The 26426-nt window shown below is 39.6% G+C and overlaps 2 protein-coding genes across 7 annotated transcripts; both read left to right on the plus strand.

Moving 5' to 3' along the window:
• The first annotated feature begins 1820 nt into the window (after positions 1–1820).
• On the plus strand, positions 1821–5107 carry LOC104553632 (secreted frizzled-related protein 2). Its single transcript, XM_010196349.2, has 4 exons — positions 1821–2107; positions 2649–2812; positions 3601–3693; positions 4797–5107. The coding sequence occupies exons 1-4, from the start codon at positions 1821–1823 to the stop codon at positions 5105–5107; spliced, it is 855 nt and encodes a 284-aa protein (XP_010194651.2).
• A 1923-nt stretch (positions 5108–7030) lies between these two features.
• Positions 7031–26349, plus strand: HDAC10 (histone deacetylase 10). 6 transcript variants are annotated; one of them, XM_061988843.1, is made up of 22 exons: positions 7031–7282; positions 7454–7548; positions 7670–7753; positions 8502–8636; positions 10822–10918; positions 11405–11502; positions 11583–11687; positions 11848–11916; positions 12575–12701; positions 13174–13239; positions 13623–13682; positions 14388–14477; positions 16304–16410; positions 18610–18677; positions 19151–19424; positions 20035–20125; positions 21668–21753; positions 22243–22296; positions 22875–22959; positions 23395–23580; positions 25235–25394; positions 26066–26349. In XM_061988843.1, exons 2-22 carry the CDS (start codon positions 7526–7528, stop codon positions 26089–26091), a joined length of 2091 nt encoding a protein of 696 aa, XP_061844827.1. In that variant the 5' UTR covers positions 7031–7282; positions 7454–7525; the 3' UTR covers positions 26092–26349. The 6 variants fall into 6 exon arrangements, with proteins under 6 accessions (XP_061844827.1, XP_061844835.1, XP_061844859.1 ...); XM_061988851.1 differs by having other exon boundaries at positions 7687–7753; XM_061988875.1 differs by lacking the exon at positions 8502–8636.
• The last annotated feature ends 77 nt before the right edge of the window (positions 26350–26426 follow it).

The following is a 26426-nucleotide window of genomic DNA, read 5'->3' on the forward strand; positions in this document are numbered from 1 at the left end:
TAGTTAGGCTCTTCAATGTCTTATGGAATACGTGGAGCACGTGGCAAAGGGATGCTACCATCAGGCCTAAGTCAGCCTGGTTAGGTATTCAGTCCCTCTGAAGTGAGATACAGATAAAGAGAAACCACATTTACTGTAAAAAAACACAGAGCTGGCAACAAAACATGAAAAGAAAAGCTGACGGTTCTTTGAAATATATCTTTAGTCCCTGGAACTTTGCATGCTGTCATTTTTTTTCTGACTTATTTAAACAGATACTGTAATTTTCCTGGTAGTTTAGAGTAAAGAAGACAGCTAAGGAGGGCTCAGTGGGGATTTGTCATTGGTTTCAAAGATGCTGGAATTAGTAATCTAGCATTTAGGTAGATGATATTGTGGAACATTGTCTAAAGTGCTACATAAGTCCAAAAAGCTACTGTTTCTGTAAAACATATTTCAACCATGTATCAGCAACACTAGATGAGACACCATTATAAACATACAAATTTTAGCCTAATAATGCAGACAAGCATTTTACAGTAGATCCCCCTACATATTATGACTATCTAAACATTTCTGCTAATAAATCATGTAATAAGAAATGGCAATAAAACTTAACACCCATAACTAATTGGAAAAATGTTTTAATCAAATTAAAAGTTACCATGAAATGTTTCGTTTAGATCTTCAACTCTTTCAATCAATAATCTGACTTTTCTATTCATAACAGGTAAGCTATACATTGCTCCAACTCTCTGTCACCTTAAGTGGTTCCCAGCTTCTTTAGCAAAGAGCTGTACACCAGTACTATAGTAAGAACAGTAATTAGGTACTCTGTCTAATTCTGCTAACTTTTAACTTAAGAAATGTAATAATAATTTTTGTGCTACAAATAGAACAATTACACACATGGTATCATTTGCTTTCCTACATCTTAATGTAATTATAATGTAGTAATAATTACGTGAAGCATTGCAATATTTGAGCAATTTTAAGTGTAGCCAGCTTCAACTGAAATTTAAGAAATGTTTCTCCATGTGTGTAACTGCCTTTTCACTCTGAATAAATACTGATAGCCACCACACTCCTACAATCTTAAATCCATCACTGAACTTGAATAAAGATGTGAGTTCTGTAGCCAAACAATAGGCACATACTCCACTCAGTCAGTAAAACAATTCTGTGTTTTCAGGTGTCTATTAAAATTAGGAGAAGTTGGGATCTTTAGCATGTCACAGGGCAGGGATACAAATTTCCAGACACAATACTGAGTTAATAGCAGGAGGCTGTCTCTTTTATAGTGCTTGACCACAGAAAGTACCTCCTCTACATTGTAAAACAGTGGAAGAGACATAGGCAATTAGCACAAGCAAAACATTTTCACTTGATAAGTCAATCTGGGCTGTTTTTTCTGCCCTGTCAGCAGTGTCTGAAAACAAAGGAGACAGAGCAGCCCCAGGAGACAGCTTGTCTGCCAAACCGTTTTTCTGGAGAATCTCTTAATTTGTTTTAAAAAGTACATAGCAAAGCTTCTGGGTGTTAAAATTTAATATGCCACATAGCACACTGCAGCAACTGACACTGTGAGACACGTGAAAGGCTGTACCAAATTGGTGTCTTTAGGGAACATGCTTGTATACTTTGTCTCCACCTCCCTGGTTATCACAACAATCCCTTGAATAGGCAATAAGACCCGATCTTGTCTTGAGTGATTTGATAAGCAGTTGATAACCAACAGTTCATTAAGCTCTTGGGATATATAAGCCACCAGGTTTTCAGCGTGCCTCTGTGCTTGGGAGGTTTGACAGCTCTCTGTTCAGCAGCCCAGGAGTCACTGGAAGATGTTCTTGACTGCAAAAATACTTGTTTTCATTGTGAGCATTTTCCCAAGAGTGGCAACAGGCTTTGACATTGGATTATCCACAAAATGTGTAGTGATACCTAAGGAGATGGACATGTGCCACGAAATTGGATACTCCGAAATGAGGCTTCCCAACCTGATGGGACACACAAGCATGGCAGAGGTTATCCTAAAATCTACCACCTGGCAGCACCTTGCGCAAACGGACTGTCACCCTCACGTGAGGACGTTCCTGTGCTCCTTGTTTGCACCCATCTGTTTAGATACGTAAGTAACACAGCACAGTAGAAAACCCCAGCCTTTATTTGCTGGAACAGAGATCAAATTAAATGCATGTTTATCACAATCTAAAGGCAATCTCCACTCTTTCTGAAATAATTGTATTAACTTTTTTGTACTCATCAGAAAGAAAAGTGCTGAAAACCTGCTCCACTTCTAATTTAGTTTACCCTGGGAAAATGAAGGCTGTTATCAAATGAGATCCTGTTTTATTTTGTTACAGTTGAAATTTTATTCTTGTTTATTTAGAGTTGAAGCACCTATTGCAAATAGAAACTGGCTCATGCTGAAGCCTTTTTTCAGATTGCAATAATAGCATTTTAAAAGCTGTGGCTTAATCCTAAGTAAGTTTAGTGCAGTTCATACACAGACCACTTCCATTGTTTGCACAGCTGCCACTTTCAGAATTATTATTGAGGGATGTTAAATATAAGCAAAGAGAATGCACTTTGCACAGAAATCACTGTTGGAGTAGTTTCTGTTATCAGTGAATCTAACTGATTCAGTCTGGTATTTTCTCCATCAACAGGTTTATCCATCCTTGTAGGAGCATGTGTGTGGCTGTCCGTGACAGCTGTGCCCCCGTGCTCGCCTGCCATGGACACCCCTGGCCTGACAGCCTGGACTGCGATCGCTTCCCTGCAGACGAGGACATGTGCCTGGCATCTCTTACAATGGAACATAAATACAAAGGTAGCTGGAAGACAGCAGAGGGAAGGGTGGCTGTACTCTGTGTTCCTGGGAATCCAGGAGGAACAAGGGATACCACTACCAGACAGCCTGTGATTTTGCAAATGGAGTCATGTCTACCCCTACCGCTTTATCCTGTTGGTGCAGATGGCAGGGGGAAGGGCCAGTACTTGCAGTGTAAGTTGCAGCAGGCCTTGAGTAGTGTCCATCAGCTTTGCTTCAAAAAAATAAAGTGGAGGGAGGAAATTGTCCCCTGCACAGCTATGGGCAGCATCATACCCAGGGCAGCACAGTGTGTTTGATCCTCAGATCAGCTTTAGAAACTCGGGATAATTTACTATATGGTTTTCCTTAGGGAAATCTGAGTTGTCATGACATTAATGTTCACATCTTCAAATGCACTCGGGCTTAATAACTTCTGCAGAAAGCAGCAGGAATCAGCTGCTGGTAGCACAGCTAAATTCACATTGCCCCAGTCTTAGTGCAGCTGCACCCAGAGTCACTGACCACTTTCCCAATCACCATAGCCATATTAAAAATAATGCTGTATTTGTTACTGTATTTGAGCTCATGAGTCTAAGCAAGGAGTAAATGTGCCTGGAAAATGAAACTTCTTTTCACTTCTAGCCATGTTCTCAGAGAAGTGTGTAGACTTTTCATTTTATCACTGACCAGTTGTGTATTTTTTCTGTCATCCCTGTGGTTACACAGTGAGCTCTCAGCTTTGACACCAGAAAATGAAACCAAAGTATTTTAAAAGATAACTATGAGACTTTCTAATATCTTACCAGTCCTTCCAAAGCCTGCCTGCCAGACCTGCCCAGCAGTGGAGGAATTCTTTACGCACAAAAGAGTTCTTGAAGTTTTCTGTGCCAGTAACTTTGGTAAGTCCTTCCTAATACATCTGTTATTAAAGAGACTAACAACCCTCTTTATAAAATGCTTTAAAATTAGGATTACAATAAGTGACAGTTTCTGCAGGGATTTCAAAGGATTAAGAGTTTGGCTGATGACTTTAGGTTGTTTTTCAGAATATATTCTTTCTAATCAAAATACATGAAGGATTTATTTTGCATGAAAGATTTATTAATGATTTAGTTTACAACTAGATGTCACTTCTTGTTCTTGTCTAGTTGGCTACATCACAGTACAAAATGATTTATGGAAAATATTTCTGGTAAAAGCAGCCAAATAAGCAGATTTGCCTTTTCCTAGAGGTTAAGCCCAAAGTAAAGCTTTGGTATTTCACTAGTGATTGGCGTGTCCTTGTCACCTGCATGCATGAGTTTTTCATAACACATAGCCTGCTGAAAAGGAGACTCGGAGAACCACATCAGTAAAAGAAATCCTTATTTCCTATGGCCTTACTGGAGTGACAGGCAACACTTTTGAGTTTGCCCTATAAACTCCCTGCAAAGCCCTCTGGCATCAGGGCAGAGGCTCTCAGTGACTTTGATTGGCTTTAGATCAGGCAGAATTGAGAAATTTCATGCTAAAAAGTGTCTTTGAACTGAAATGGGGTAGGTAGATGCCTATAAGGAAAAGAGAATATCTATAAGGGTAGCATCAGCAAGCATTAGTAACTGGTTCTGCTGAGAGGTTCCTCACATGGACAAAGTGTTTCAGGAGATTTGCTTGGGTGACATCGACAGCCTCATGATTCAGGACCAACACCAACAGCTTACAGTATCTAATTATCCAGAAAGTGGGGCATAGATGGCGGTGGTGGTAAAAATACATTACTTCTGTGAAAATATTTTTTCTTAGTGGCCTAATTTCATGGAAAGAAACCCTTTAGTACACAGCCTTTATTTTTCAAAAAAGATTTAAAAATGTGTACTGCTGCTGGAGAAGGCCTCACCATACTCTCTCAGAACAAATTATCATTGTATTTTTAAGGAATTATCTTGCTTCCATCTGTAGTGTTTCTTTCTGTATTTGAGTAAATGGAGTGACTTACGTGTTTCCTTTTTTTCCTTTTCCTTAGCAGTGAAAGTAAAGCTCTCCAAGAAGAGAACACTATTTGGTCACCAAGAGTATAACATTGATTGCCAAGTGGAATTCACTACCCAAGGCTCACTCTTGCCTTACGAAACTCAGAGTATGATACAGCAGTGGCTGCTTATCAATGAAAACTGTACGCAGAGGATGGCTCCCACCCATCATCCCATGGTGTATCTCCTTGTGGGGAACATTGAGGAGGGCATCGTTTTAGTTAACCAGGTTTATCGTTGGCAGAGGAGGGACTCCCAGCTGACTTTGGCCACTCAGAAGTGGAGATACCACAAATGCTTGTAAATATCTATCATATTATCTGTAAAAAGATGATAATACTTCTCACGCTAAACCTATCTTGTAGATAGGAATGTATTATAAGTGAAATGTAAAGTCTTAATTTCCTTTTCAATTGTATTATAAATGGAACTTAAATCCCAGTATATAAGGCCTCCTTTCTGTAGTTACAGGTTTGAACTTGGCCAAGCCTATATAAATGTTTCTCTGAGTTCTTGAAAAAAAATTTTGTAATACATACAAAAACTGGCATAAAACAGTTTCAATCCAGCTGACTACCTTCAATGTATTTTTTTCTATACTACCTGCCTTGCCATTTGCTCTAGTTACCTAAACTTTTGCTTGCTTAATGTTTCATCAGCTCACTTCATTTTCTCCCGTTAGAGCATTTTAAAGGAAGGCAGGCAGCCCTCTGCTGGGCATTTCTGTGGGAATACAAGTGAAATAAACAAGAAAAAGCAACTGCAAGCACAATACGGCTGGCCCCAGCTACAAGCTTTGGTTACTCAGCACAGGTTACTGGCAGTCATTTCACAATGACAGGGCTGAGAGCACCTCAGTGGTAACACCTGAGAGCATAGGTTAAACACAGGTTTTGAGGCTTTTTATTTTTGTGTCACCAGTTTAAACACAAGGTGGAATCTAAATTGGGTTCCCAATACTAAAAGGCAACTTTTCATTTTCAGATGCATTACAAAAGTCAATATATAAACTCTCTCAGTTCTCTAAGTGGTCTGCAGGGAACTAGTGGAGTGACGACATTCAAGCAATGAGAAATATAGAGTGGCCACATGATTAGCGTCCTCATTGTCAGTGCAATACACTGGCATTAAAGACTACTTGATCATGGACAGAACTTGACCTAATTTTAATTTTATAAGTGTGCAAAGTAGACACAAGAACAGGCAACTGATAATACATCAATTAGAAGCTACTTCAGTAACACAGAGTCTATTATGGAAATAAACATAGGAAAAGCAGCTTTCTAGAAGTCCCATTTGTAATGATCTGGGCTCCAAATATGTCCCCCGTAAGTGCAGGTTGGTGTGCCATGCTCTCGGTGACATCTGCTCTGTCACTTTCTACCATGAACTGGAAAAGTAGTAGAAACTGAGGAAAAAAACCAAAAAGTTGAAACGACTTATATTCAGTTTATATTGTGTAAAGAAGTCACTGCTTATAATAAAGTAGGTTATTCAAACGCTCAGTTCATTTGATCCTGTGCTGGTCCTTGCAGGAAAATGTAAATATTTAAAGAAGTCCATCACTGCTTTACACAAGCCAGCTGCTCTGGGAGGGCTCTCATGGAGGCTTCCCCAGGCCCTGTGCAGCCTGTGGCTCCCTTCGGAGGTGCAGAAGCATCAGGACCTGGCCTTGTTGTGAAAGGGTTTCGTGTCCCGTGGTACCTGCTAGGAACGATTCTCCTTCCTTGGCAGAGATGGCAGAGTAATTATTTTGTTCAAGATTTTGTTTCATTTCTCACTGTATCAGAAGATACCCTACAAGCCTCTTGGATTTGTTATATACTAAAACCTTAGCAATCCCTGCGGCTGAACTCTATCCCTGGCAGGAAAACATCATTTAAGCTGCCAGACTTACTTCAGGGAGCCCTGGTAAAGTAAAACGTTGTCTTTGTAGGCCTATGAGGGCCTCCCGTCACCCGCCACTGTAACGCCCGGCGGCACCAGTGACGGCGACAACGCGCTGCAGGCACCTGAGCGCGGCCGCCCCCCGCACCGCCCCGGGGCCGGGCCTCCGCGCCACACCCCAGCGCCGCAGCATTCCCGGCGGCGGGGCCGAGCTTGGTGCCGCGGAGCCGAGGCGCGGCGGCCTGTTACCCGTCCGCGCCGTTTCCGGGAGCCTGGGCCGTGGCGGCGGGTCGGTGCGCGGCGCGGCTGGCCCGGTGTGAGGCGCCTGCGTGCCGCGGGAGGCGCGGAGCGGAGCCCGGGCTGCGGCGGGGCGGGCTAGCGGCCGGCTGCGTGCTGCAGCCCGCTTGCTCGCTTCCGCTTTTTGCTTTCCCTTCGCTTTCTTGGGCGTTCGGAAGGCCGATAAAGTTTTAATCACAACAGATCCCAGTAGTTGCTCTGTCTACGGTGCACATAATCCTCTTTTGTTATACTTTGTGGCTTTGTAACTGAAGTTTTCACAAGTAGCAGTTTCTTTTCACGTCAACCGTGACAGGTGAGTTAGGTGCACAATGGTGGGATGAGGAGGCCTGTGGAGGCCCGTGCTGAGGCACTCGGCGTGGGCTGGAGGGCTCGGGAAGGTGGCATAAGCTGTCACCTGCACCAGAGATGCTGAGTGCTCGGGGTCTGGGAGGTCAGGCTAATGGGGGATCCTGCTTGCTTGCAGCCAGTTGTAATCACTGTGCGATTCGCTTTGTACTGCTGCTTCACTTCATTGTCTTGGGAGGAGAAGCCATGAATGAATTTCTTTGATTATGTTCTGTAAGTACAAAGTTTAAAGTGCAAAATTGTTATGCAAGCAGATACACGGTATGTAACATTCTAACTAGCTAATTGCTAAGAAGTTTTTAAGATATGAATACTTGCCTGAAATACTTACTAGGTTTGCTCCGTGTGTAGCGATGGCTTCGGGAACAGCACTGATTTATGATGAGGAGATGACCACTCATAAACTACTTTGGGATGAGTAAGTCACTACCATCTTCTTTATTAACAAGTTATTACTGTGACTTCTGAGAAAAGGAACAAGTAAATGCAGTTTTTGTAGACTGTAATATGAAGTATCTAGTGATAGATAGCCTGCCATTTTCCTAGTAAATACAAAGTTCTTCTGCAGACAAAATTTTATTTTAATCTTAATTTGTATCCAGGTACCATAATGATAATCTGAAGCTGGCTTTGAGAAGCTGTGGGCCTGCAGCCTGCTAGGCCTTAACAAGAAATGTTAGCTGTAGGCATCTGAGTAGCCCCCTAAACCAAATATTTTAGGTGAATTAAATTGTTTAGAAAGCTAAAGTTATCATTGATCTGGGAAAAAAAAAAACTGTGTAGATGTACTCACTCAGCTGAAACCTATTAAATACAGCTGGAAATTGGTATATGCTACTTGCTTAAATTTTCATAAACTAGACAGGTACCTTTGCGGTGCTCAGAGTAACAGCCTGCTGTTCTCTCCGAAACCCTCTTCTCCTCTGTCCGCCTGCACTGAAATCTGCAGCTTTTCATTTCAGCATTTCTGTATCTTTACTTAGGCATTGCTACTTTCAGTTTTGGCCCAGTTCCAAACCAAAAAGTATTTAAAGGTTTTATTTCTTTGTTCTCACATGTCCCTTTATGAGGTATGAATCTTTTTAGAATGGGAAGTTAAGGCATTGTGATGTGTGTTTTTTAGTTGTGCTGGTAATTGTAGTAATATAATTACTGCTTGGTTTTAGCCCTGTTTGTGATATTGAAGTGCCAGAAAGACTGTCATCCTCCTATGAGCACCTTAAATCTTACCATCTTGTGGAAAGGTGTGTCCGTGTGCCTGCCAGAGAAGGAAGTGAGGAGGAGATTCTGTTGGTTCACAGGTCTGAAACTTACTTTCATCACCATTCAGATGAACTAAATGAAGTAACAGATCTCCAGGTCATATTTTGCTCTATTTGAAAAGATCTGTATTGAAGCTCAATGACATCCAGTGACTTCTGCACCAAAGCTCAGTGACTTCCTTTTCAAAGGAAAACATATTGCACTTAACATTGAGTCTGGTGTAGGTGCTGAAGTGTGAATCTCTTATTCCACTGAATCCCTGTTCTCACTCTTTGGGTTCTTAAGCAATGGGTGCTGATTTATACGTAGGATTAAAAGTAAACATATAATGAAAATTGTGACAAGACTTGAAAAAGTGTAAAAAGAGGGTATTTCTTTCAAAAGGTAGTAACCTCCTCTTTCTCCCAAGCATCTTTGAGATAGAGTGAAGCAAACAGAAGAACTTGGAAGCTAGTTCTGTAGGGAGACTTAAGAGCTACGGCAGCCTGCCTGTTCTGAAGTTAGAGAAATGAAGTCTGCACTGGCACTTATCACCTGGGTATGATGATTCTGCATGTTGTTTGTGTGCTGATTTGCCCTTGTCAGGGAGCGGCAAGAGCAGCCTTTGCTGGAAAACAAGGGCAGCGGGGAGCAGAGTGTGATGACAGAGCAGCCAGAGGCAGTGGTTTCATGTACAGTCCCACGGTACCCAAGCAGGGTGAGCAGCACAGGTCCAGTGATGGTAACAAGATTCAGCTATGAGTTTAGACTGCCTGACAGTGCCACAGGGTTGTGGCAGGTCTGAAGCCAAGCCAGAGAGTTAGCTCATAGGTTAGAGTTCGGGTCCAGATTAGCAGGGTTCATGGCCAGACACAGACATGGCTACATAATGCAGCTGCAGAGTAACCAAGGGTGAGTGCCCTATCTTAAAAGCAAGTGCTACAGGAAGGAGGAGGAGTTTCTGCTGAGACTTTTTAGCAGGGCTATTTGGAGACTCCAGACTCCTTCCAGGCTTCTCTCTGAAGATGATGTGATGTGATGTGCTGTACTGTCTCCGCTGGCTCTGAATATGGCAGCCAAACCCCAGCAAAGAAGGGCTGCCTCTAGGGCCCTGACACCAGTGACAAGGACCATAGCTTAATCCCAAGTCATGATTATATTTTCAGATTCCAGAATGGTATTTTTTCTGAGAACATACTTGTTTGTTAGAATGCAATTAGTGCTGTGTGCCAATATAATTTATTTTCATAGTACATGCATTGCTGATTGGGTACGAGAGAGGCTTGATCACTGTTTCCAATTGAGTTGCTCCTGCTAAGTCTTGTCTTTGTTTCCATAGGTAAACTAGACATGATGAAGCTCTTTCCTCTCTAAAACACTTTTAAATTGAAACAAAATTGTAACTCTTATAAATGTTTTACTTAAGTTCAGAATTAGCTATGATGCTGCTGCTGAAGTTAAACTAGGAATTACACAGTTGTTTAGGTTCACATGTTTTTATTCCTGTGAATGCCTTCATTTTGAAGCCATTGTTTAGCTTTATTTCCATTAAGCAGCACTAGTGTGTCTCACTTTGATGTGAGACACACACTTTGCTTTGGCGTTGTCCACTTAGAGGAGAGCATTTATGGTCATTGTATCGTGGATTAGGACACAAGTGGAAGAGTTGATGCCAACAGCCTCTAACTCTGGCTCACTACACAAGGGCAGGAGAACAGTGACGGAATTGGAGTACCATTGATGCTAGTGCCTTGATACTTAACGGAACTCTTAAACTGGCAAAAAGAGGGAGTTAATGCACACTTGATAGGAGATTCATTCAAATACTTGTTTTCTGAGAACAAAGGAGCACTAGACACACATTCTTGAGAGTTATAGTTCACACTGATGCCTGTCAGAATCCAACTTTTGGTCTTGTTGGAATGGTATCTGTAAGTAGTGTGGATTGCAAAATAGATTGTGCATGATGAACAAAGAGCCGTTTTTGGAAAGCAAGACTAATTGCTCTTACACCAGAAAAGGGAAAAGCATATCATATTCTTAAGACATCCAAGAGCTCTTCTTTCATAGAACTGAGTATTTTCACGATATCCTGCAACTGGTGTTCCAGAATAGCTATTTGACTTGTGAATACTCATGAAAAGCCCTTTTTGACATATGTTGCTTTTCTTTACATTTTGCATTTAAAACATACCTTTATAGTTGCTTAGTTAAGTGTTGTGCTAATCTCTCTCTTCTCTGCAGTTCAGAGCACTTGGAAGTGGCAAAAAGCACCCAGACAATGAATGAAGAGGAGCTGAAAAGAGTCTCTGCAAATTATGATGCTTTTTTCTTTCACCCGGTGTGTAAATTAAACTGTCTCCTCTATTGGGAGTTACAAGTATTTGTGTTATTGCATTGGAGTGGCCTCAGTAGGGGAAAACTGGCAGTACATATTTTGGTATTGAAGTATACTTGCATTTATTTATGATACATTGTTATCTGTTTCAGGTTTAATGTAATGCAGTAACAGAAATTGGTTAAGTGTCTTGTCAACTATTCTGTAATTGTATCATGCCAGTATAGTCCACTACTCAAATTTTAGCTCTATTTTTGTCACAGTGTCCCTGGGGACCATTAGTGACCTGCAGACCACATTTTTGGTAGCAGTTGCTCTTCACAGTTTGTTTCTGTATGGTTTCATTCCTTATTTACAAATATGCCATGTTATTCCACTAGTCATGCCAGTATATTGAACTGACGTTCAATATGTCCCTCTGGTGTTTCTTAACTGTTGCAGAGAGAACATCCTTATAAAGGATGACAACTATGTGCTTCCCTTTTACAGAACACTTACCGCTGTGCCAGACTAGCAGTAGGAGCAACTTTGCAGCTGGTGGATACTGTGATGTCAGGAAAGGTGTGCAATGGAATGGCATTAGTAAGGTAAGAAAATATGTGAGAAAGTTTTCACTTCTTAACAAAATTTCTTTTGTTGTGAATAATGATGTAAAACTTTGGTTTAGACCTCCAGGTCATCACAGCCAGAGAAATGCAGCTAATGGGTTCTGTTTGTTCAACAACGTTGCTATTGCAGCAGAATATGCAAAACTGAAGTATAACCTACAAAGGTAAGTGCATGGTTAACTCTAGGGAAGCTTTTTATACCCGAGTATGGCATTTAGATAACTTTTTGACATGTACTGTATTACATTAATGTCTAGAGCTTTCTGAGTGTCATGTACCTTTTGGGTCAGGAAAACATCATTTATCTGTACCTTATCTATGCAGAATCCTAATCGTTGACTGGGATGTGCACCATGGGCAAGGAACCCAATATATATTTGAAGAAGATCCAAGGTTTGAACAATTCTTTTACCTTTTTCTTTGCTGTTAGCTGGTTAAAGGTTGTTTGCCTCTGTAGAGGATATGACTTTTTAAAAATTAAAGCTAGAATCTTACAAAACATTCTCCTTGCTATTTTAGTCTGTTGTTTATTACTTGTTATAAAATAGAAGGAAAAATGAAAAAAAAAAAGAGAGAAATACACAGGTCTGATCTACTTTAAAGAGTAACAAACACAAAGTGAGTACCTTGAACACACATGAGTACCTTGGTTTGCCAGTCTCTTTGTGCTGGTATTGAGGTGATATGTCTATTTTCTGTATTCACAAATATCTCAGTTAAATATTCAAGTAATAGTTAGATAAAATATTTGAGATATGTATTGTTTTCAGGAGAGCCACAGAAGCAGGTTCTAGAAACAAATCTGCTCTTCTGAAAACACCCTGCCTTTGATCTGAACAGAGTGCATACATATACAAGTCATTTTAGCAGCTTAATTTTTAGGTTAATCTTGGCATAGGTCCTACTGTACTATGTTTCATGATCCAAGTCCTTTAAGAGAACGGAGGAGAAGGGACAATTCTATTTCATGCTTTTGGTCAATACAATCGCCAGACTCAGTAATTTCCAGAATCTTTTTGTCAAGTTGGATTTGGTTTTTTGTGTCTTTCAGTGTTTTGTATTTTTCCTGGCATCGCTATGAACATCAGGAATTCTGGCCATCACTCAAAGAATCTGATTATGATGCTGTGGGCCTGGGGAAAGGCAAAGGTTTTAACATTAATTTGCCTTGGAATAAGGTAAGTGCTGTTTACACCACAACAAAGCAAGTGCAATAGCTTCGTATCTCGTACTTAATGTAACAGTTTCTGACAAGTGCAGTGCTTCACATGCCTGGCAGATGTCTTGGCACGGTGTAGATACTTCCTGTCAGTGGAATGACTGCTGAAAAATATGGCTCAGACTGGGATAATGTTTGAAAAAAGGAAGATAAAAACATACACATACTAATTTTTTCTTTAGTGTCTTGCTTAACCATTAACTCAAATGTTTCTGGAGATGATTACATCTGTGCTTGTTCAGCAGACAACTGAAGCTCATACTTTAAGACTAAAAATGCTAGATATTTACACACTTTACTAAAATGGAGCTTGCTTTACTTGACCTCGTAATGTTTAGCTTTTGATACTGTCTTTTCCTAAAGTCTTGAAGAACCTTAGAAAATGTATTATTCCACAGGATATGATGACCTATATTGCTCATATTTTGCAGGTTGGGATGGGAAATTCAGATTATCTTGCTGTGTTTTTCCATGTGTTGCTTCCGATGGCTTTTGAGGTATTTTTTTTTTCACTGATCTGCTATTTGCACAGCAAAACCAAAGTTACTTCCTAAACAGTTCTTAAGCAGGCATCATTGACTTTTGTAGAAATACAGTAATTGCCAGCAGGACAGTTAACACTTGATTTGTGCTAGTATGACATGTGCTGATCAACTGAATAATATTTATGGAATATTAGCTTTTAAGTATTCAGTGTTATGATCTGCAACTTCTCCAGCCAGAATTAAAATAGCATAAGTGGGTCATCTTTGTATTCAAGGAGAATCTTTGTGTTCATATTCTAGCTGAAATAACAGCTGAGCATTGTACAGTTGAAACCCAGTACAAAATTGAAAATAGGACTTAAGAATGTGCTACAACTCCGTCTGTTTTATAACAGTTTGATCCTGAACTGGTTATTGTCTCCTCTGGATATGATTCTGGAATTGGAGATCCTGAAGTAAGTAACTTGTGGCCTTTTTTGTTTTCAGTCATCAATCTGACTGCAAAATATTCATAGCTTTTAGATGTTCTATGGCTGCTAGGTGAAATTCGCTTTGACCAAGCTAAATGTACATACTTGGGCCTGACCACATCAATGTTTACAAATACGCAAAGGGTGAGTGTCAGGAAGATGGAGCCAGGCTGTTCTCTGTGATGGCCAATGGTAGGACAGGGGCAATGGTTATAAGCTGGAACATAAGAGGTTCCAAAGAAACACAAGGAAGAATTTCTTCACTAAGAGGGTGACAGAACACTGAACAGGCTGCACACGTGGGTTGTTGAGTCTCCTACTCTAGGGACATTCAAAACCCACTTAGATGAGTTTCTGTGTGACCTACTCTAGGTGATCTGCTCTGGCAGAGGGGTTGGACTAGATGATCTTTCAAGGCCCCTTCCAACCCTTAAGATTCTGTGATTTAAGTTGACTCCAGCTCTTCAAATAGTACAGTGAGACAGATTATCCCGCAGGTGTGATTGCTGTGTTGGGTTTTTGCACCTTCCTTTAAAGCAGTTGGTTCAGTGTTTTGTTAAGTACAATGAGAGGCAAGTGTTCCAGTATTCCAACTAAGACTCACATTTTTTAGATTGTGTGGGGTGTTTTTTTACTAATATTTTTATTCAAGGTTTCATCTCTTTTTTTTTTTTTTTTTCTGTGATTTAGGGTCAGATGAATGCCACTCCTGAGATTTTTGCCCACCTTACCCATTTCCTGATGCAGTTAGCTAATGGAAAGCTGTGTGTCATCCTAGAGGTAAAGACTTTTGAAACATACTCCAAGAGGAAGAGTCTTTGAATTAGAGCCAGAGAGCAAGCTGTAAGCTAGGAAGTGAAACTTAGCAGCAAAAATAATAAATTATTTGTATCTTTCTTTTGAGATTAGGAAATCCAAAAATAGCTAAGATTTGACAATGCTTTTATATGTTAAAAGAAATGCATTTCATAAAAACGTTGTTTTAACTTAAAATTTTGAATGAGAAGCATATGCTTATTGTTCAGAAAACCATATCCTCCACAGATATGTCCAGTTCTTGTGAACAGAAGAGTGCTGCTCTGGACAGTCCCAAATTCATTGAAATGTACTTAGAAAGATCAAGGGCGTCTATGCCAGATCTTTTTTTTTAAGAACTCTTTATAATTTTCTAAAATCAATTAAAATGTTTAATTCTTCTACATTTCATCTCCTCATTTCTGATGCATTTTGGAATAATGATGGTAAATAAGTATGTGGAAATATTCCTGCTAACAAGGTATCCAAAAGCAAACTGTTTAATCAATTCATTTGACATCTCTTTTGCATAGCTTTCCTTCCGCCATCCTTCTCTCCAGCAGGTTATTATAGCCATTTCTGTCTACTGGCTGAACTGAAATAAGCATCACCTCCTAATACAGATGATGTGACTGCTCCCAAGGTGCTATGCAGGAAACAGTCTGCCATCTGCAATATAGCAGTCCTAAATATATCTTCAGCTGTTCTCCTAATTCTGCCAAACCATTAGGACAACTGTATCTTAAAAGTTACAAACCCTGTGGAAAAAGACCTGGGAGTGTTGGGTGACAGCTGCCAGCACTGTGCCCAGATGGCCAAGAAGGCCAATGGCATCCTGGCCTGTATCAGAAATAGTGTGGCCAGCAGGAGCAGGGAAGCAATTGTACCCCTGTACTCAGCACTGGTGAGGTCACACCTTGAACGCTGTGTCCAGTTCTGGGTCTCTTACTGCAAGAAAGACACTGAGGTGCTGGAGTGTGTCCAGAGATGGGTAGCTAAGCTGGTGAAAGGTCTGATGAGGAACAGCTGAGGGAACTGGGGTTGTTAAGCCTGGAGAAAAGGAGACTGAGGGCAGACCTTATCACGCTCTAAAACTATCTGAAAGAAGGCTGTGGTGAGGTGGGGGTTGGTCTGAGTAACAAGCAATGGGATGACAGGGGATGACAGGATGCCTTGAGTTGTGCCAGGGGAGGCTTAGATTGGTTATTAGGAATTTTTTTTTTCACCAAAAAGGTTGTCAAGCTTTGGAACAGGCTGCCCAGGGAAGTGGTTGAGTCACCTGCCTGGAATTACTTAAAAGCTGTGTTGATGAGGTGCTGAGAAAGATGGTTTAGTGGTGGATATGGCAGTGCTGGGTTAATTGGTTGGACTTAAAGGTCTCTTCTAACCTCAACAATTCTATGATTACAAGTGTCAGGCTGAGGGAGATTTCCCTTGTACAGACACGTTAGAGGACAGTGATAGTATTTGACTTCTAGGAAATTGTCCACAAGAATTGTTGAAGGTGGCTTAGCATGGGTAGGAATGCAGAAGGCATATGTTACCAGGGTTTTCATGTCAAAGTTGTGACTGATTTTACAAAATTAATTGAACCATGATAAAGCGAATTGAATCATAGGATGCCAATGAAGTTCAGCAAGTAACCTATAACTTTTCATATTGAAAATCACTGACTTAGGTGTGTGTGCATATCATCTTCTGGTCCTGTAAATTCGGATATATTTCAAAAGCTTAATTTATTTTCTACGGTGATATTCAGATAGATGTTATGAGTACTTGTTCCTTAGGTGACACAAAATACTTTTTTCTAGGGTGGATACCACTTAAAATCATTGTCTGAATCAGTCTGTATGACTGTAAAAACTTTGCTTGGAGATCCTGTACCTCAAATAACTGGAGAGATGGCGCCTTGCCTAAGGTAAGCATATGAAGCATTTTAGAACAATCCATGTATTTTTCAAAGAAACTAGAGGCATGCATGCTTTGAACATTTTGCTGAAGCAAGGCTTCTGCTTTGGATGACTTACTTTGACAAAGAAGTCATCTAAGGTATGTGTTTTGTATACTTTTGTTTCTGAAATGATTTCAACTTGCTAGAACTTCTTAATGGCTTATAATGTTACACTATTTATCCTTGGGCCTGATTATCCTGTAGAGATCCATATGTCTCAAGGCTGACGCAGTCTGGCTGTAATTGAGGCAATGCCAGTTAATACAGCCAGTACTTGGGAAGGTAATTGCAAGGTTGAGTTCTTCAGACTCTGGGGCCACTTCAGTTCCTGTTCAGTTCATGGTGCAGCAGACCAACTTTATTGATAAAGCTTCCCCCTAATATACTCTCATTCCCTGATCATGCACAGTTTATTCTGAGTTAATTGGGTAACAGTTACAAAGCAGGCACCTATGCTAATGTAATGATTGGCTAAGCTATATTGTTCACGCTTTGCTCCTGCTGCTTCTTTGGTATGCTCACATCCTGTCTTTATGCTTCAGTTCATCTTATCACTTCTTTCTCAGGGCTGTTTATCTTGGTGCTTCAAGGGGAGAGCTGTGCCTCAAGGCTAAAGCTGCTCACAGCAAAATCCTCTCCGACATCTCACCTCAGTAGTCACCCTGTGCTTTTGTTCAGCACTAATGCTTCTCATACATTTTGGTGGGTAGAAGGCAGCCTCTACCAGTTGTGTGTGTTAATTAAAACTCAGAATCGGTCAGGGAAGCAGGGTAAAAACACATAGGCCGTGTGCAGAGTTGGGTTTGGTAAACTCTGATGGAGCAAAGCTTGTGCTCCTGGTGTGTCCTGTAGTCCCCATATCACCTCTTTTTTTTCTCTACCAACTGTAGTATCTCAGGTTCCTGTCATCCTAGGTTACATGTTTATCCATTACATCAGTAATAGAATCATAGAATCATTTCAGCTGGAAGAGACCTTTAAGATCATTGACTGCAGCCTTTGTCCCAGTCCTATCAACTACTAGACCATTTCCCTAAGTGTAACATCCACCTATCTCTTAAACACCTCCAGGGCCAGTGACTCTACCACCTCCCTGGGCAGCCCGTTCGAATGCTTGACAACCCTTACAGTAAAGAATATATCCAGCCTGAACCTCCCCTAGCCATTTTCTCTCTAGTGACAAGAAATAGAACAGAGAACAGATGGACCCTGCCTCACTACAATTTCCTTTCACATAGTTGTAGAAAGTGATAAGGTCTCCCCTCAGCTTTCTTTTCTCCAGACTAAACAGCCCCAGATCCCTCAGTCATTCCTCATATGACACATGCTCCAAGTCCTTTACTAGCTTAGTAGCCCACCCCTCGATCCACTCCAGCACCTCAGTGTCTTTGTAGATAGGTGCCCAAAACTGGGCACAGTATTCAAGGTGCAGCCTCACCAAAGCCAAGTACAGGGCAATGATCACCTCCCTGCTCCTGCTGACACCACGGTTCCTGATCCAGGCCAGGATGCATTGGCCTTCTTGGCCACTTGGGCACACTGCTGGCTCATGTTCAGCCACTGCCAACCAACACTACCAGGTCTCTCTCTGCCTGGCAGCTCCTCCCCAAGCATAGAGAATTTGTCCTGGATTTAACATGGCCTGAATTATATTTGCATGATAGCTAATGGAATAGGTCCATTTGCCCATAGTGCTGCAAATACCAGTAATAATAGCAAAGAAATTTCAACAGAAAGAATAGCAGATAATGTGATTTGCTTGGTTCTTGAACAGATAGTCTTGCTTTTGAGTGAATCTAATTACATTCTGTATATATTATGTCAGATGGAGCAAAGAGAGAGAGAGGTGAAATCTTGCCTTGCCAGAGGTCAGGGAGGGGTATGCTTCCTGCAATAGCAGGGTCAGGATTTCCTCACTGTGTATAAACCTGTGTACGTACAACATGTGTTCTTAGCTTTGCTTTTTGCCTCTTTTAATCTTTCCAAGCAGTATGCCCACTGACTGTCATAATCTTTGTGGTCGGCATTCTTGGAATAGACCAGAGCTTGTTCATTTTCAGTTGGATTTTGGGGTTGATTTGGGTTTTTTTTTGCTTTTTGATTGAGGTAAGGTCTGTTTCCTGTATTTTCATTAGTGCTGATGCTGTTAATCTGTTTCTTTTGTAGTGCTGTTGAATCTATTCAAAATGTGAGAGCAGCACATAAACCCTACTGGAAATGGTTAATGTATGAAGGTAATTACTCTTTTTCTTTCTTCAAGCAAATGTGATTGATGAATGGATTCATACAGAAAATCAGAATGATTAAGGTTAATATCAGTGGACTAAAATAATCGAACAAGTGATTATTTATCAAGTTACAGATAAAGCAGTGTGAGGCTTCATTCAAGGCCACGTCTTCAGCTGGTCTGAAGAGAGCTTCTGGTAAACGTCCTGACAAATTAGCACTTTGATATTGTTGTTTGAGGATGTGATTTCTGGGTCAGAAATATGAGCAAATTTTTTAGAGTTTGACCTTTCACTGGTTAAAACAAATGCAGCAGCACTGAAAAATAATGTCTGTGGCAGGAAACACTGTAGCTAGTGTATGGAAGTAAATGTGCCTGCTGTGAATACAGATGTATTCTGTTTTGTAAATAGATGTAACCATCTGTTAACATCCTGCTTGGGAATTAATAAGTGTGAAACCTCTCTCTTTCTTTCTCTAGACACATCATTTTTACAAAATTTGAGCACCAAATCACACTTACTGAAGAAGGCAGATTCAAATCCTTGCACCGAACATGAATCGAAGATAACGAAAGATGATGAAACTGTCAAAGTAGAAAAGTATTTGGAACTGCACATGAAAAATATTCTATTTCCAGTGCCTCCCATCAAAACAGCAGTAACAGCTGAATCTGAAGGTTCAGCACATGTGTTCTCTGTACCTGTTCATTTGGTGAAGCAAATGGACAAAACGGAAATAAAAGCTCTTGTCAGGTTGGTCCTGTTTATTTAATTTTTCAACATAATTATGAGGGTGAGACATCTCTGTATAGACTGTTTTGTCTGCCTTTGGCTCTGCCATGATCATATTTTTGGCCTTAGTCTACTCAGTTATCGCCTGAGAAATGAAGATATTGGTGCTGGTTATCATTCATCTTGAAGTCCTTTTAAAAGTATACTGATGAGCTCAATTGAGAAAATTATTTCAATGGAGATAGAACAGTTAGTGCAAATGTATTCATTTAGGAAGGTGCCTTAAAGCTCTGTTTACTTTTAGCTGAAAAAAATACCAAGTGGATTGATTTGAGAAGCTCAACTGTTTGTCTTTTAATTTAGGTCTAATTTTGACGGAACTCTCTTTCCTGAATATAATCAGACATTTCTGTTTTCTTTCCAGTGCAGAATGGAGACAGGTTTAGAGCTCAAGACTGTCAGGCAACAGTGTTGTCATCTTCCTGTTAGAGCTAGGTTTTTGAGAAGGCATGTCAAGCACCTGTACTAAATGTATCCCGTCAATGTGAACTGCAAAGTACTATATATACTCTCTTCTTTGAATACATTATTGCCTCTAACCTAGTAGCTTTTCTTATCATTTATTTTACAGTGGCTTTTATCCACACCTTGTGAAAGAGGACAAAACGTTGGTCTCTCTTAGCAGTATGTTGGCCGTCTTAGATAAAGTACTCAAGAAGGAGGTAACAATAAACTGGTTTGGTCTTGGGAGGTGAGGGGGAAGAGTTGGATTTCTCTGATTTCTGCTTCTACTATGTTGTCTGTCATCCAGATATGAGTTACTGTGTAGTTTATGACCCCACTACTCTCTGCTAGAATGAGCTTAGCTACAAGAGTGAGTATGTGAGATGAAAATCAAACTATTTAGGGATAGTAGTTAATCCCAAGACATATTTCTGATGATATTTGGGCAAGACATTGTCCTGCTTTTCTACAGTCAGAGCATATGGGTCTCAGTAATGACCTCATCACTCTCAGATGTACAGATGAGCCATGAATTCACTCTTCCACTTGAGGGGAGCAGAAAATGATATATCAAGCACCATTGAGCAGCAGCAAGAAATTTGAACAAGAAATGTCAAGAATTTCCCTGTCTCAATATACAGAGTTTTATACCTCTGTCTTTAGGTGAGAATTCAGTTCTGCATTACCCTCATTACAAGATGCCACGCTACGTGCAGCTGCACCCACTTACCATGACATGAACAGTAATTTACTCGAGTAAATTTCGATTTTCACCCTGCATCCCCCCGCCCCCATTTCTTTAGTGGACCTGTTTGAAAACACCACTGTATGCTCTGATTCTGAACAGCATAATTCCTGTTCAGCACTTTGATTCTTGCAAGATCAGGAATGAAGAGAAGGCAGGCTTAGAGGCTGCATGTTTTTGGTTCTCCAAATTTTTATATATGGATAAAAACTGCAAACAAGAAAACAAGATATTATTACATCATGATAAATCAGTCTCTCCCTTGGAATTAAAAGCTCTCTTTAAAATATCAGGTTTGCAATGAAAAGTAACTGCTAGAATGGGCTCTTTCTTGCAAGCTGTCTTATTGTGTTGGAAGTCACGTATGTAAATCTTGGGGACAGATTTCTAAAGAAATAGAGTTGCATCATGAGTTGCAGACACTACACTTTGTTTTTTGTGTTGACAAATACAGAGGAGTGAGGAGAGGGAGCATGCATTATCTTTAGCCTAGTGTTCATGTGGAGTTCAAAGCATTACATGACACAAATGAACGCTGGAAAAATTGACTGAGTGACACTGTCATTGTATTTTCTAGAAAAGAATAGCTTTACTTCGTTAAAGGAAGAGTCAGAATGTCCCAGAAATAGAATTCAGGGACAGTCTCCTTTTCATATAGTGTATTTTTTCTGATGCAGTTTGCCTCCTGGCATACTGACTGTATCCAATCTGGACTGTTGAGAGAACCAGCAAAGATGACCTTCCCCTGCAAAAGCTGTATTTTACAGTTGCCTTCCAGCATAGCTCAATATCTTTGAAGTAACAGAACATCTCTTGGCATAATAATCAAATACGGCCTTTCTATATAGAAAATGAATTTTTATAGCCCTACTGTGATAGAACACTAAGATCCCTTTGACACAGCTGTAGCTTTGTTTGACACGTAGAAACAAGTAAAAATACAGTTGTTACAAGTAAGAAATGCCATGATCTTATGCAGCATGAATGATTTCTGAATTAAAAATATGTTTTGTAGGTATGCAATGGAATTGCAGAATCACCCGAATCTGCCATTGCTGTTGCGGTTGCACTAAGACATTCTGTTTGCTTTGGATTTCAAAGGTGAATTTGTGTCTTTTACATTTAGAGCCCTTTGTCAAAATGTAAATAGAAGACAAAAGTGTGTGAAATGGGGCAATTTGCCTTTGAAACCTTAATTTTAAAACGAATAGCATCTCCATATGCATAGCATTTCCTATATGTAATACAGAAAATATTGTATATGCAAGCAAAAAACTTTTGCCTTAGTAAAGGCAAAACACTTGTAAAGGTGACTGCTGTGTTAGCCTAAGTTTTCTTTTGTCAGATCTCGATTGGTTTTGACCTAAGGACATTTTTGTTTTTTCTCCTGTGGGAGAAAAGGAATTACCTTGAGCTGTCATAAATGCGTTTTCTTTTATACTTCTAATGGACCAGATTCAGAAACAATATACATTATTTTTAATGCATCTAATCGCGTGCAGATTCTTTAAACAAAGTGCACTAATTGATAAACAAACTCCCCAGACTTGTAGATGTAAATGTATGTGTATTTTTCTTTTTGTTCTGCAGAGTGCTTTGTGTATTTGTTGGAGACATGCAAATCATACCAAACACAGAAGATGGGTGAGGTTTCTCTTTACCTCAGGGAGTCAAATCCCAAAGGCTTTATACATGTTCATAAGTGCCTGTATGTATGATGAAATCTGCATGAAGGAAATCAGTCGTGAGCTGATGTTCATGAAGTTTAGCTTGAGACAAAATCCACAAATACATCTCTAAGAACAAACTGCTACCTCACTATAGGAGCTTAGTCGTAGGTTTAATGTATAATCCTTCTATATCAATTGAAATTTAGATTGCTATTGAAATTAAGAGTAAACAGAAGGCAGATATTAATTGTATAGAGTGTATAGGCACACACTGCTGATGCTGAGTTCCTTATGGAAAATCATCTTATCTATAACATTGTTTGCCACTTCCCCTTTTACTTAGAAGTAATTTGCCCATAGTCTTAATACTCTTCAAAAAAATACCTTTAAAATGTTTTCAGGTCTGATGGGTGCTTACATTATGGTTGGTAATAATGCAAGTAGCTATTTGCTTGTATTATGAATTAGTATTTTAAAAAAGATTAAAGAAAAGATCTTTCTGTTTCATTGGAAGCTGTTGGTTAAATACTCAGATGTGTCTTTTATTTACAGAAAAATACTCATCATACATATTTGTGAGAAAGAACAGGCTGGAAATACCAACTCCAAAAACTACATTTCTCTGAGCTGGAAAGAGGTAAGAATCTCTTTCTGGAAACAACATAAGCAAAAAACTTTTAAAACAGAAATAGTAGGATATATTTACAAATATATAAAACGACACTGAGAATTACACCCCTCACTGCAATTTGGACCTTTTGAATTTTTTTTCCTTGCTCTTACCAGAGTACAACTCCTTCACAGATCCTGAGTGTGTCTTAGAATGCATAGGTTGGGGAAACTTCAGTAAATACTGTAGTTCATCTACCAGAAGGCAAAGTTACACTGTGGAGGTGCTAAGGAAAAGATAAATAATGTGCATGTTTACTATAAAAATTGCTGTGAAAATAGGACAATGTCCTGTTTCTGAGGTTATTAAAAAAAAATTTGAGATTAACCTCACTGTTCTGTGTTCTGTCTCAGAATTTGGGGCTTTATATTTGTACTAAACAGTTTCTCATTGTTTTTACAGGATGCTGAAGGAAATGATTTCTTTTCTGCTGTACTTGGATTCATTCTCCCTGTAGCATACAGTTATCAACCTAACTTGACAGTAATAGCTGTTGGACCAAACAGGAGCCTTGGAATAAGTGGGATTTCTCTGCTTTTTGCTTCACTACAAGGCCTGGCTGAATCTCGAATTCTTGCAGTGATGGAGGTAAGATATGGTGCTGAGCCATGGCACTTCAAAGGGCTCAGGGCACAACTCAAACAAAGCAGCAGCAGGCCTGGTATTAACTGCTTCAGGCTGCCCAGGGGGAAATATTGTCTGTATCTATACTGTCATGGAGACCCCTGAGTTCAAAACACAGACAGACCAAGTTTTTCTGGCCTGAGAATCAGACCAGACACTGCTGCATTCTGAGTTGTAGGCAGTCTGCATGGTGGAGAAGCTAAGCCATGATTGCAAGCCCATGGTTATGGCTATAGGCAGTACGTGTTTGACAGTTTGCCACAATTTGGAGATTAACTTCCCTTTCCACCTGAGATTCTCAGCTCAGAGTTGTCTCCTCAAGAGGTACTTGTCTGTTAATCATATGCCCTCTTTTCATCAAGAGTGACTGAAGACAGCCCATTTTCCTGCTTATCATAAAGCACCAAATTTTCTGTCCTTCTCTCCCCCATGCTGTATTTTATCACACTCAACTTCCTTCATGTAAAAAATAAATCAAAGTGGCACATATCCTTTAAGTGAACTTAATTGCCATAGTAAATAACTGAAGACCAATCTACCCAAGCTTTGTGTTTCTGATGGAGGGCATGGGAAAGGAAATAAAGAATATATGGATTATCCCTAGTCTGTTGTTTCCATATACTACTGTGTTCAGGATTTCTGATTTAGGAAATTTAGGGAGTCAGAGGCTGTGTCCAGAGCAGTGATAACAGTGCCAGTGAGCATATCTTCTATCAATTTGTCTAATCTCTTAAAGAACTCGATTTAGACTCTTGGCTTCTGCAGCATCTTGTGGCTGAGTAACACAGTTTCTCTGTGTGTTCTGTGAAATGGTAACTTTTGATCGCTTTTGTGCCTTCTAGTTCTTCTTTAATGAGAAACAATGAATAATTCTTCACTTATGCAATTTTATTCTAATCTGTTTCCCAGCAAGTAGCAAATTAAAGACATACTATTTCTTAAGCTACCAGTTAAGTTGATTTTTACATACTTTCTTTTCTAGTCTTCTCAAATGTTGTTTGAAGTTACAGTGCTGATATGAAAATTGTCTAAGCTAATATAATTTGTACATTGATATACCATATACTGAAATAGTGTATTTGCCTGTTAATGATTAGGACCTTTTTTCAGTTACTCTAAAAAGATTTCTATTTTTTAAACATAAAATAGATTTACAGTCCTCAAAAGAAATGGTAATAATCCTCATATACTATGGACATCTCAGAATATAATTCCTGTGAGCAAATGACATTGACTTAAGGCTGTCAGGAACTTTACACACATTTTGATGGAAGAAAAATCAGATAGAAAACAAATGATACTTGAAGTAAACAAGCTGTATGCTTCCCCTCCCTCATAATATTTCCTGCCTTCAACCCAGCACTGTTTGTTTGCCATCACAAATGAAAAAATGAGTCATTCTCTATTTGGAAAAACAGGTTTTACAGGAGATGAAAATTAATGCACCTTTTCCAGAAAAACTTCTCCATTTTGACACATTATTTGAAAATTGGAAGTTGCTCATTCTTGCTATAACACTAGCAACAGTTACAGAAGTTTGATTTAATATATTTCAGGTAATACTGAAACAAAGGAAGTTTAGTTGCCATGAGTATTTTTTTGTTGTTGGTCTTAACAGGATACAGAAATAAACCTAATGCAAAATGTAACCAAAATATTAGTGGGTGGTTCCACACCCCACTTTGGAGCTTATGTACCTCCTACCCAAGAAAAAGTAAATAAAATAAAAGTATTAAGAGACCAGTTTCAGCAGGAATGGAAGATGCTTCAGTGTTCAGGTAAGCTGTCTGGTTTTGTCTTAGTTCTCATCAAAATATGCAAGTTTCTGAACAGATGATAAAACACAGCTGAATCCTGTAAGTCAGTGGAAGATTGTCAGTGACAGCACATTGATCTAATGTGAAAAGGATGAAACTCTGAATGCTTTTAATTCTGCCTCTTGAGCAGAAAGCACTGAATGTCGTAGCACAGTAACTGTACCCTTGGGAACTTGGAATACAGTTACTCCAAATTTATTAAATGAACCTACCGAAATACTAGATGTTTAATGAATGGTTGCTAAGGTGTTTTCTGAATACAGTGCTGAATCAGGTTACATTTTTATTTACATTTAACTTGTCCACAAATAAGTCAGTAATGATTCAGTAGTGATTAGTCATGCCCAAACTGCTGAGGATCAGTACTTTACAGTTTGGAAAGGAATCTGATTAGGCAGGTGTGTGCATCTGCAAGCAGACTTTTCTGGAAACATTTCTCTACTGAATAACTTTGCTTTTTCTTTTGAAAAACTAATGATAAAGGCAGGCATCTCAGAAAGAAAATGCCCCCCTCTCAGAAGACAGGGCCAAGAGCAGTGCTGTGGTTCCAAAAAAAACCCTATTCTTATGGGATTGGTAGTTGTGATATGACTTTGATTAGTAACTGTTTTCCTTCTTGCTTTTCTTTTCAGTGAAGGATGGGATTTCAATGAATTGACTTCACTTCGGAATAATTTTTACATATCAGAAGAAAATGTGTTGCTTTCACGTTGCCTTTCCAATTGTGAGGAAAAGAGATGGTTGATCTGTGAACTCTCTCTCCCTCAAAAAAAACCCCTTACACTTAGCGGCAAAGCAATCTTTAAAAACTCGTGTAATTTTTAAGGAAAAAGCATCTTCCCGGGCACACGTTAGTTTGTGCCCTTTTACTTACTGTTGTTCAACTAAATTCCTTCAGCCACTGTTTGAATTATACCAGTGTTGTGTTTTGATATGTATTTTTGAGACCTTTATCAAATGTATTAAAGCACTAATTACGAACAAAACCGTGCA

The sequence above is a fragment of the Colius striatus genome, chromosome 1, assembly GCF_028858725.1.
Source record: "Colius striatus isolate bColStr4 chromosome 1, bColStr4.1.hap1, whole genome shotgun sequence".
Classification (NCBI taxonomy): domain Eukaryota; kingdom Metazoa; phylum Chordata; class Aves; order Coliiformes; family Coliidae; genus Colius; species Colius striatus.

Bases quoted from the DNA above. Each gene is read 5' to 3' on its own strand.
- LOC104553632 (XM_010196349.2), top strand. From the start codon at position 1,821: ATGTTCTTGACTGCAAAAATACTTGTTTTCATTGTGAGCATTTTCCCA. The intron at 2,108-2,648 runs GTAAGTAACACA...CTCCATCAACAG, and splicing joins GCACCCATCTGTTTAGATAC to GTTTATCCATCCTTGTAGGA. The intron at 2,813-3,600 runs GTAGCTGGAAGA...ATATCTTACCAG, and splicing joins AATGGAACATAAATACAAAG to TCCTTCCAAAGCCTGCCTGC.
- HDAC10 (XM_061988843.1), top strand. From the start codon at position 7,526: ATGAATTTCTTTGATTATGTTCT. The intron at 11,503-11,582 runs GTAAGAAAATAT...ACTTTGGTTTAG, and splicing joins AATGGAATGGCATTAGTAAG to ACCTCCAGGTCATCACAGCC. The intron at 23,581-25,234 runs GTAAGATATGGT...TGGTCTTAACAG, and splicing joins GAATTCTTGCAGTGATGGAG to GATACAGAAATAAACCTAAT.